This window comes from Trachurus trachurus, assembly GCF_905171665.1.
Source record: "Trachurus trachurus genome assembly, chromosome: 2".
NCBI classification, from domain to species: domain Eukaryota; kingdom Metazoa; phylum Chordata; class Actinopteri; order Carangiformes; family Carangidae; genus Trachurus; species Trachurus trachurus.
The window spans coordinates 4,175,311-4,187,842 of record NC_139914.1 but is presented as its reverse complement, the minus strand read 5'-3'; the positions used below and the strand labels follow the sequence as shown (position 1 = coordinate 4,187,842).

The 12,532-nt window shown below is 42.4% G+C and overlaps 2 protein-coding genes across 2 annotated transcripts in view; one reads left to right on the top strand and one right to left on the bottom strand.

Moving 5' to 3' along the window:
• The window catches only part of mcf2la (mcf.2 cell line derived transforming sequence-like a), a 45,327-nt gene that overhangs the window by 23,770 nt on the left and 9,025 nt on the right, over positions 1-12,532 (bottom strand). The window contains exons 2-4 of the mRNA XM_083989836.1: positions 10,062-10,145; positions 7,857-7,971; positions 5,194-5,284 (exon numbers count right to left, since the gene is read on the bottom strand). Coding sequence (XP_083845962.1) covers positions 5,194-5,284; positions 7,857-7,971; positions 10,062-10,145 — 290 coding nt within the window. The remainder of the gene's footprint in view (positions 1-5,193; positions 5,285-7,856; positions 7,972-10,061; positions 10,146-12,532) is intronic.
• Positions 2,738-12,532, top strand: part of LOC310997897 (uncharacterized protein) — a gene marked incomplete at its 3' end in the record, with an annotated part of 29,865 nt that continues 20,070 nt past the window's right edge. The window contains exon 1 of the mRNA XM_083987728.1: positions 2,738-2,863. The remainder of the gene's footprint in view (positions 2,864-12,532) is intronic.

Below are 12,532 nucleotides of genomic sequence, written 5' to 3'. Positions count from 1 at the left end.
AGTTCACCAGCGATTACAGTGAAAGCCTGACCTAATTATATTACACTGTAAAAGAGGTGTGTTGGATTTTAGGGACGTTTTACGATACCTAATTACATTTTAAATATATAAATATCAACAAATATCTGCCTGTGTGTGAGGAAAACAACAGAGAAACCGGTGTCCACAATACAAAATGGTGTCAACCAACGACTTCATGCATTACCATGCTGCTAAAATTCATCACAATCACAGGGAACATCCCATAAAATAAAAAAAAAACATCCATCCATGATAGAATAATGGACATGGCTGTAATGTAGTCTTACAAGGAGACCTGCACTCTCACCGACACACACACGCATACATCATAGTCATGAAATGCCTGCATGAAGTTGCCATGGAAACCACCATTCTCCCTGGATAACACATGGGGAGAGATGGAGAAAGAGGACGGAGAGGGAGAGAGAGTGAGAGAGAGAGTGAGAGCATGATGAAATGAGAAGGAGCAATGTTACAGAGAGACTGCGTGTGTGTGTGTGTGTGTGCGTGTGTGTGTGTGTGTGTGTGTGCAAATTAAGAGAGAGAGCATTAGAGAAGCAGAGTGGCTGATGCCCGTCTGCGAGGAGGAGTGCGCTAAAAGTATCGACGGTGCTGCAGCTCCGCTTTGCCCTTTCAATCATGTATTTTCGGCACAGACACACACACACACACACACACACACACAGACACACACACACACAGACACACACACACACACACACACACACACACACACACACACACACACACACACACACACACACACACACACACACACACACACACACACACACACACACACACACACACAGACACACTCATGTTCAGCATGTTCCTGCTGTGATTCTGATGAAAAACAGCCGGGTTGTTGAAAACTGCACCGTTTTTATTCTGCCCCTGCTTCCTCCCTATTTTAAATACGACTCCACACTTTACAGCGTATTCCTGCTTCACTGCTCTAATTAAAGCAAGTTGCATGTGCACATGTTATTAAACTGTAAGAAAAGAATAAAGATGCAATAAAAACAGTAAAAAAAAAAAAAATCATCATCATCATTATCATCTTCATACAAACTATACACGTGTAATTGGAACCCATTACATTCAATAAACACTGAGAGGTCTTGCTTTAATTTCTAGCCTTGCATTAACATGACAATACACATGCTGCTTGGTACATCCCCCTGACAGATGCTCCTGTGTGCACACACACACACACACACACACACACACTTCAGAGATGAAAAAGCAGGCATTAATAAATGATAAGGATTAGAATATCATTTTCTGTTGACCAGGCTGATTTATATTCGAGGACGGAGGGAGGAGAAAGGTACTCCAGTCTTGTCCTCTAATGACATCCGCATTGTCCTCATGGGAGCTGGATAGCCACCATATTAAATCACATGCACAAACTACAAAGTGTCCCAATTATGACAAAGAGATGAGGTTTTGCATCTCAACAGAGTCTGATTTTTTTTTTCAGCTGCTAAAAAAATCATTTGCACAAAACAAATTCAAAAATCAAGCCTTTTTTTTTTTATTGCACCAGGTGACAGAGCCGTCTGTGTTGTCGCCTCTGCAGCAACGTTCCTGCAGCATGCTCGACTGACTGCATATTTATGACCCTAAATCACAAAAGATGAGACGAAGGTGTCCCATCGTGATCTGAGTGGATTCGCTTGGTTTACCCTGGTTAAATTCTGAATTTTTAAAGCGATGGATCCACAGCGAGATTTTGGAGCAAACAGAAAAAGAAACTGTTGCTTTCGTTTTTCAAGTCCATAAATTCAAAAGAATGCAGCAATTAAATTTGTGGGGAAGCACTGTAAACACATCATCTAAAGGGCTTAATGTCATTCATTTTATTAGTGCAGAGAAGCCGCAGTATGTTATGTGTGCAGCATTTGTTGCTTGTTTCATGGTGGCTGTCTGCTCATGGTCAGAGTTCAACCTTGTTTTGGTTTTAACGCCACTGTACACAAGCAACAAACATGGCCGTCGTGTGAATGCATCCCATGGCTTTACATCACAATGCTGTCCACTGCATTTCTTTTCTTTTTTTCCCTCTCTCTCTCTCAGGCGCGGAGCCAACAAATGGCAGCGGGCGACCTTGAACAGACTTGAACATCTCACGGGAAGATGAACGACCTTCGTTTCTCCAGTAAGACTGCGTGCCATTGGCCGGGTGGACAAAGCGAGGCGTTGCACAAGGACACTGACGGTGCCGCGGGGGATTGAAGTGAGTGAGGCGACCGAAAGGGAAAGGAGAGCGACGGAGACACTCCCCCTCTCGCCACCTGCTCTTCATGCCTCCAGGTTAAGTTATAATCCACGCTCTCTGCCTTTATGTATTCAGCTCTTCCCTTACATGAAACATGAAAAGGATTTGACGCTGTAACACCCGGCGTGTCTTTGTGAACTTCATGAAAATATAAGAGGCTTGTCACAGACAAAATAGGAAGCCATCTTTGATAAGTTAAGTCTGGATTTGAGAGGCTTCCCTCACCTGAATCAGCTGTTTTACACAGAGAGACAGCGTCTGTGGATGCACACACTGTTCCACTCTTGTTCCCCCCAGTTATCTTAACTCTTGTCTGCTTTGTATTCACTGTGATTTCAGACTGGAATTAAAATGTGAGGAAACAAAAACACATATTACACTATTTCCCCATGTGGTTTCTGTCACTTTTTCAGAGTGCAGCATGGAAACTGAGCCAGAGGACGACTGCACGGGGGCAGAGAGAGAGAGAGACGAGACACAAAAGAGGAGCAGACGATGGAAGGACCAAGAGGAGGAGGAAGAGGAGGAAGAGGAAGAGTGATGTGATCAGCAGAAGAGGTAGGGAGGAGTGGAGAATCTTCTTTTTACAGTATCTTTCCTCTGTTTTTTGTCTTGTAATTGACAGTGAAGGTAAAAACAAAAGAATATATTAAGGGAAGCGCTTCATATTTACTACCTGAGCTAATAGATACTGAAATTAATACTGAAATTCACTTGTAACTTTAAAGCTTAATTAAGTAAAAAAAATATTTAAAACACTTAGAGGGTGGATTTCAATGGTGTGCATCTTCACTGGCCACACGATTCGGTTCGATTCGATTATACGAAGCCTCACGATGTGTTTCGGTGCATCACACACGCAGCTTTTTCATTAATTAACATACCGTGAATAGTTAGATATACAGTATATGATAACTTTTTATCTACATAAAATTAAATGCATTTCCACAATACAGCAGATTCATTGGAGTCTGAACACACACACACACAAAAAAAAAGAAAAGGCCGAGCCCCACTTCAAGGTGCACTTGTTAATTTCAAACAAATTTCAAACAAATCTTGGCATTGTGCTTTAAAATAGAATAAATCACTGTCTCTGTATGCGAACAACATCATTAAACTTGAATGGATTATTTGAATTTGAAAATCTATTATGTGACATAACTGCATCGAGATTGAAACAATTATTTTCTGCGCCTTTAGTGGATTTTTATACATTTGGACAAAGCCAGGCTACCGGTTTCCCCTTGTTTCCATTCATTATGCTAAGCTAAGTGTGAAAAGAGACTCTCCATCCATTATTTACCATTGTTTAACTACATTTTTGTGTATCTTTGCTTGTTTTCGCTCACACTCACTTACTCGCATGAACCCAACACCAATTAAATCAGAGAGGCACCGGCTCCCTCGGCTCCCCGTTATCAGTAAAACCCCACAGTCCATCAACGTCCCCTTCAAGGACATGGACTAAGCAGGTGCACTGGTGAAAGATAACAGACCCCGGATGGTTCATTGTGACTGTGGAGGCAGCGTCTTGTGTGCGAGCGTGCAGATGTTTGTGCTTGCTCAGGTTAAATTATTGCCACAGTGGGGCTAGTTTCTTAGAAATACCATGGAAAAACCATTAGGCGTCATTGTAATCAGTGTCCAATTAGCATACATTAGCATACATCTGCATATATTAAACACGCTTAACGGTGTAACACGGGGACGAGCATCTTATCAACAGCTGTGGTGAAGCTTTGGCCACATGTTGGCAGAGCCGGGTTCATCATGATTCACAAGCGGAGGAGGAGGAGGAGGAGGAAGCCAGTGCAAAAAAAACTAATGCTTTTATAGGAGAGAACGCCAAATGTCCAGGGTTCCTACACAAGTATGGAAAAGTATGGAAAATAGAAACTATTGTATGGAAATATATTTATCTTAATGCTTATCTGAGTTTGGTCTTATGTGTTATAAGTTAAGTTATTTGGGTTTATTTGGTGACATAATGGAATACAAATTCAGAATAATGAAAACAAATGATTGCTTGCATATTTTATTTTGCATGATACACATCTTTTTACTCAAATGTCACAAATTATTTGAATTTATTAAAAGGAGAAGTCTGGAAATTAGGGAATTTTGAAATTTCAAATGTGTAGGAACCCTGAATATCTGATGAATGAAGTCATGGAAAACCAAAGTGCAACAGGACACTGTCATTTTTAGGCCGATAAATAATCATGAAAACTTTTGAAAACAAATATCAGATAACGTTGCCTTCTTTATCATCTCTTCCTGTTTCTGTTCCTCACTCCTCTACCTCTTCCTCAGTTTATCATCTTTAAGACGAGTTACCAAGTTGTATACCGTACTAGAAGTAGGCTACTGGGCTAATGTCATGCTGATGCAAAGCTCACACCGCTTGGACTTTGTATTTCTCTGCAACAGGACTGTTTGTCATTGCGCGACACGCTACGTTCACATGTTGTGAGACTTCCACCACCCACTCCTGCATAATGTGCTATTTTTAACTCCCGTCCTGCTGCCTCGTTCCAAGACCCAGAAAGAAAAAATACTGTACAGTCGTCTAATCGCCAAATACATGTCCTCACTGCACACAGCTGAGGAATAGAGGTCTGAACTACGACTACTACACACAAACTAACAAACATCCATTACTCTAAGTAGTGACAAACCAAATTATACACACACACACACAGCTGACACCAGCAACTAGATCCACAGACCCATGTTTAAACAGGCGCTATCACATGTAGAGTAACACACACACACCAAAAAAGCCATTTGTCAGCAGCAGAGGTTCTTCATCAGCAGATGATGCAAAACAAACAAACTGATCCACACACACACACGCACACACAGACACACACGCGGGCTCTTACTGCGATGCGGAGCAGGGTAGCCCTGACGGCGGCCCATCGGTCCAGTCGTCTGTCGATGACCAGGATGAAACCCACTCCTGATGCTGCAACACTGCAGGAGAGAGACACACACACTGTTATTATTGCATCGGGGAAACCACTATTATCTGGATTTAAAGGGATACTTCGCCCCAAAATCGATAATTCACCAATCATCTACTCCCCGTCATGCCAAGGAGGGGTTTGGAGAACTTTCAGAGTCATCAAAACGCTTTATGAAACATCCAGATACCTCCATACTGCTCGTCTGTACTGACCCATGTGTCCTGAAGCCAGGGCATGAAAAAGTTGTTGGAAAAAGAGATTTGCTGCAAGATGTACGTTGGTCGTTGTAAACCATTGGATGTTTGATGTAAACACAGAAGAATATCTCGCAGCAAATCTCGTGCAGCCACTGGGAGCTACTGCTACAACCAGGATAAAAACAGAGATCACATTAAGTTTTTCCCAACAACTTTTCCATGTGGCGGCTTCAGGACACTTGGGTCAGTACAGACGAGCAGTATGGAGGTATCTGGATGTTTCATCATGTGTGTTTTGGACGAATCACAAGTGAACTCTATCCGCCGCCATTATATGAAAACCCGTTTCCAGCCGGACCCCCCCTGGAACTCCTAAAGCGTTTTGATTGATGACGATGAAGTTCTCCAAACCCTTCCTTGGCATGACGGTGAGTAGATGATTGGCGAATTGTCGATTTTGGGTGAAGTATCCCTTTAGAAGTGCATTAAAAAAAAAAAAGTGGAACTACATTTCCCAGAGATCACTTCTCTCTCCTGCAGCGTTTGCAGCTGCTGTGTTGTCTTTCTCTTTGGATTAGATGTAGATCCCTCAACTCGTCATCACACATAAATAAAAATATATATTTAAAAAAATATATTGACATGAAACAATAATATTTGGTGCAGGAAGCGGTTCAAACGTCGGCGCTAACAGCCTGTGTGGCTGTAGTCATCATTTGTCATCAGTGGTGATTATGAGAGACCCTTGTGATTACCATGGCAACCTTGGCTCTGCATTAAAATGTGTATGTGAAAACCTTGCCACTCATTCCATATGTAGCATCCTCATTAAACTAATGTGTGTGTGTGTGAGAATGCAGCAAAAACTGACATGCATCTGAACACACGAGCAAAAAGGATGAAGATTTAAACACCACACACACACATACACACACACACACACACACACACACACACACACACACACACACACACACACACACACACACACACACACACACAACACACACACACACTCTGTGGCCAACATATGAATACTGCTGAGCGGGTCCATCTGGGTGCCATTATTAGCCAGTTTTTCTTCATCACACACACATACACACACACACACACACACACACATACATGTTGATAAAACACACACACACTAACACACTACCCTGTGAACGCTGCGACCGCAAAATCCTCAGTCCATCTCTCTAGTGGGCGAAATATTCAAACCACATGAACGCAGCAGCAGCAGCAGCAGCAGCAGCGGCAGCCGGTTGGAAATCGGTAAAAAAAAAAAAAATCTGCTGCTAATCCATCCAGGTCGGGGAAAAAAAGGCAAAAAGACAAAAACCCTTAAAAAAATTCCACAGTTATCCAGAAATAATCCTCATTCTTTCATTCTCCCGTTGTCGTCGGTGTCGGTTCCTGCACAAATCCACAATCATCTGTTTGCAGACGGAGAGAGGTGACCGTTCACATCCTTAAAGAGCATCTCCCTCCTCCTCCTCCTCCTCCTCCTCCTGCTGCTGCTCCTGCTTCTCTCTCTGCTCCTCCACCACCACCCGCCTCCTCCTCCCTCCCTCCCACTCCCACTCCCACCTGCCCTCAGCCAATTAAAGCCCAGCTCTGCATCTTGCCGTTCCACCCCCCTGCAGCCAATCAGAGCTCAGAGTGCAGCAGCCGATCGGCAGCCGGGTGCAAACGGCTGGTGGAGAGAAAGGGGGGGGGGGAGGAGGGGGGGCTGGGGGTGTATGAAAGGTGATGAGCAGTGAAAAAAAAAAAAAAAAAAAAAATACAGAGAGAGACCGCCATGAAACACGCACACACACATATATTTAGGTATCTGTGCATATCCATACACATCTAATTATCTGTGTGCATGCTGGAGTGTATATATGTGTGTGTGTGTGCAGCACTCAGTAGTAAAGGAAAGGTGAAAGAAAGAGAGGGAGGAGGGAAAAGAGACAGATAAAAGAAAAAGAGGTGTGTATTTTAATTTAATTTGAATTCAATTAGCAAAAACAAACTCTGCTGTCTGCGTTTAAATCCCAGGACACACCCAAGAGCGATCATCAGTGAGAGAGCTCGGCTTATTGTGGCGGTTTATGTTTATTTTATTTTTTAAAAATAATGATAACAACCACATTTAATAGTTTTAAGTCCCTGATGTTTTTTCCATGCACCCTACTGTTGTTTCTTTTATTATTTTTTTTGCAAAATAGCATTTTTTCATCCCTTTTCGTCCTTTGTGGCTCCTTTCTTGTGGAAGCTTTGGTGTTGTGCTGACATCTGCTGGCGTCATGTGGTATTACGCCTCCAATCTGTCTGGCCACTGGTTGGTGTGTGTGTGTGTGTGTGTGTGTGTGTGTGTGTGTCTGTGTGTGTGTTTACCTGGGGACGCTGGTGAGGTAGCTGAGGACGTTCTGGACCTCCTCCTCCTCCAGCTCGCTGAAAGCTGGGAATTCTGGGAAGACGATGATGGGATTGCCGTCCATCCCGCGGCCCCCTGCAGATCACATGAAAAAAAAGGTCAAAGTGGCATCACAGTCGACGTGTCGGACCATTTCCTGTCGATTTATTTAGATGGAAACTACAGAGAGACACATGACACATACAACAGTGAATAACAGTCAAGCAAGTGAATCTGATTAAAGCCGTGGTCTATATTTGTATCTGTAATTTTAATTTCTAAAGTGAGTCAACACGGGGGAGGATGTGACTCTGCTTTTTTTAATTCTATTATTTCATAGATTTAATATTTCCTCACCCGATCAAAATGTAAAACTTTTTCTAAACTCCATAATTGGAAAACTGGTTTATACTAGGGCTGTCAATCAATTAAGAAAAAATTAACTAATTAATCGCACATTTTTCTGTAATAAATCGCATTAATCAGTGAATTAATTGAATTTGTCCACTTAAGACTGAAGCTTATAACGAATATTTATTTATGTTAAATCATCAAATTCATGTAGAATAAACACAAAGAAGGTATATTTCAATTCAAAGACTAATTGAACAGCTTTCTTTAAACTTTGAACACAGTTTCTCTCCTCAGCCGCCACGGGAAGTTAACAAAACGACGTTAAATGTTTAAAATTAATCGCCAAAATTAATGCGTTAACTTTAAGATGTGTGTTTTACAAATTTAGACGAACGACCTCGGCTCCAAAACCTCCTTTAAAATCAAAAGGGGCTCATGCACACACACACACACACACATGCACACACACTCTGGGCCTCCTCCTCTCGCTTTCATTGCCGGGTCAAGTTGCAAAGCACATCATCACGGAGATAAATTATTCACATGTCGTCACCGGACAGGCATTATCGTCATGGTAACCCAACGCAGGGGCCCTAAAGTGTGCGTGTGTGTGTGCGTCTCCCGTTTGATTCATGTTTGTGTGCAAGTAGGGGGTTTGTGCATGTGTATTTAAGTGTGTTCGTGTGTGTGTGTATCTGGGTCAGGGAATGTGAAACTTTTCCGGCCTCGGAGCAGGACTCTCTCTCTCTCTTCTATACTTGAATTATATTATTATTTATATATTATTATATTTATCAAATGTACGTAATAATAATGTAAAACCACCTCTTTAGTGATGTGTTTGGATCTTGTTTGGGCAGGTACCATGTGATGATGGTGGTGGTGGTGTGTGTGTGTGTGTGCTGGGCTGTGGCTGCTGGTTATTTTTGTCTTGACCATGACAAAATTATAGGTAATAAAAATATGGCTCGAGTGCAAAATGTATAACAACAAGTAGAGATGAGAAAACACATGAAAATCCCTCAGGTTGCATTTAAAAAAAAATAAAACGAAACAAAAAAAAAGATCACGTCAGGCATCAAAAAAAGACTTTTGCTGTGTCTGAAAGGAATTAAATTAAAGATATGAAACAAATGGCTAAAGGTTAATGAAGTGAGCGCTTTCAGAGCTCCAAACCAGAGGGCAGGGCCTCCAACATGCCTCAATTATACTTTGTGACTAACATATTCCTCCCTCCCTGTTCCCTATTCTTTCACATGAGGCCACTTGGAAGTCTGTCGGAGCTATTTCTGGAACCTGTACGTTGCATGTATTTCAACATTTCCTCCTGTCAAAGAAGCGACAAAAAAAGAGACACAAAAAATTACTGAAACAAAGAGTTTCCTTAAAATATCTACAAAGCTTTAGGGATAGAGAAAAAAAAATCTGCTTTTAGTTTCCTTGAACGTATTCCTGCACCAACGTCTCAGATTCAGTCTAATCTAAATGACACTGCCTATTTGGAAACGAACCAGCATCTCTCTGCGTCACTGGTTCATGCTGAAGTTCACCACTTTACCCCTAACACAATAATTTAACCGTGTTACATTGTTCCATGTGATTCCATTTGTTAAGCTTCTTGCACTTTACTTATGAAAAAAGCAAATGTTTTCCTGCAGTTGTAGACGCCAGAGAGAGAGAGAGATATTCTTTATTGTTGTTGTTGTTATTTTAAATGCACGGCATATATCAAATTTGATTTTATAATTACTATTATGTTGTATTTGAAGTGGTGCAGCAATGAGTAGTACAGGCATGACGTGCAGGAGAGAGAGAGAGTTGTTTAAACCAACCTGGCAGGATGGCAAACTGTTTCTGGAGCTCAGAGCCAATTTCTGCTGCACACAGAGGACCATCCTCCCTCTGCAGGATGTCATCTGCAGACAAACACAGAGAGACAGAAAGAGAAAGAGGGTTATAATAGCCAGATTAATGCCTTTTTCACATACAAAAAAAGATCTTAAACTGTAATTAAATTGTAATCGAGCGCTGTAGCTCACTGTCCTGGCACATTTTGTTTATTACTGATGCATATAACTCAGTGAATTATGTGTATATATACGGTGAATTTACAAAAACACGAGATGGAGATGAAAAGGAGGGAAAGTGGAGGTGTTAGAGAGGAGGAGAAAGCGAGCGAAAGGGGATGAAGTAAACAGCATTTGGATTTCCTTCCTCTTCTCTCTGGTCAAGCTGGATTACAGTAATCTCATTTAGCCCGCTGAGACATGTAGACACAGAAAGAAAGAGATGGAGTGGAGAAAAAAAAGCCTGTTGTTGTTGTTGCTGCGACTGTTAATTGTGTCATGTGTTCATCTGTGAATGAAAACTGAGAATTTTTCTAATGGCTCCTTCGTCTTAAGTGTGTGTGCGTGGTGGTGATGATGATGATCGGGGCATCGCTGCACCGGAGACAAAAGCTGGCAGAGCGACGGGTGTGAGCGAAGGTTTCCAAGCTGCAGTATGTTTGGGACTGGCAGCGAAAGGGCAGTAAATTAATTAACCATCCCAGCGCAAAGTAAAACAAACTGTTCACACTTTGGGAAGGAGAGAGACGTGATTGTGAGGCTCCAACGCTGGGAAGCAAACCGAAGAGAAGATAGTCAAAAATATTCAGATTCATAGTAAATGATCCGTCCTGTCGGTTGGTCGATCTTTTTGCATAATCCTGCTGAGACACGAGCGGAAACAGAACCTGCTTACATGGGCAGCAGTAATCGGAGTATTGACCTTATTCCAAATAAAACAATATTCTGATTAAAGGGATAATTCAACATTTTGGCAAATTAGCCCATTGCCGTAATCCTTATAGTCATAGCAGTAGGTTCGTTACCTTTAATATTCGGTGCAAGCTATTTTTAGAACGGCGGAGCAGAGCCGCGAGCTGTTCAGAGCTACGCTACGGAGGCTCATGGGGTTTCTTGGTTTCCCTTCATCAAACTCATCAAATACACAATCCAACAACTCCAAAACGCTCTGGTGGACAAGTTGTGACCTGCACATTCACCACGCTATGAGATAATAACACAACGTTACGAGACGGAGTTGTTTTAGAGGTAAATTCATGCAAAACCGCTGATGCACGTTCCCGTCAGGGGCAGTTTTTCAGCAAGCAGTCTCTGTATTTACCTCGACCTCATTCACAATAACAAGGACTTGAGATTTCACTTGAATTTGAGACTTGAAGGTGACATCGTCACATCAGAGATTGACTTGCAACTTGTTTCGCCAGCTTTCCTCTCACTAATCCCTCGCATTCAAGACTTTGATCGATTGATTGTTTGATTGGTTGAACAGGAGTAATAACCATATTAAATGAATACAGGCGATCATACTGTACATACGGCGGACACTACATCCAATCCTGTGACCTGCAGCAGCTCCATACGATGAAGACACCCGATAGATTAAGAGCTTAGATCCTAAGTAATGCTATATAGAGTGTGTCAGCATGCCGCTGGCTAGACGCCGGTGACTCATAACCACATAACTGTAGCTCTCATGTCTCATGTGTAGTCCACACTTGGCAGCGAGTGAGCAGCATGTGTTAAGAGCGTCGGCAGCTGTTCACAACATGTTTCAGATAACGTTTAGCAATGAATAAATAGGCAGCGCAGAGTGCATGTGTCTGCGGTCATGCAGGAACGTACACGCGGTCATAATGCCAGTAAGTCACCGGGCATGGCTCCAGATATCAGAGGATTACATTAAGATGTCACAGCAGTGACTCAGGAGCAGGTCAGCCTCTGTGCAGATCACACGCCGACTGAAAACAGTATACAAATACAGTATTATCAGTCATCTGTGATGGAGGGAAGAAGGAAAAGAGGGTGGGCGTACTCTACTCGTAGTTCACTTTAATAAACCTGAACAGACCACACAGCTTCCACTCCGGTCGACCAGCCTGTAATTTAACCAAAGGAACAACAGAGCGGCTGTAATTAGCCTCCGCTGCGCCACAAACCAGAGCTGACGATGATGACAGAGACGTCTCTCGCAGCGCCCCGAACCCTCTGACACACATTTTAACATCAACTTACTACACATACATAGTGTGTGTGAGTGAGTGTGTTGCAGGCTCAGCGGGCCACCTGTCATTGGGCAGTAATGCTCCGTCTCTGGAGCAGAGCCAGGCATGTGCAGTGCTCCCCTCAGAAAAACACCTGTAACCCAGTTTGTTTTATTTTGCATTATAATCTATGACATTTTCATTTTCCAATTTACTTTATGGAAGCTTTTACCTTGTGTGCATGTGTGTGTGTGT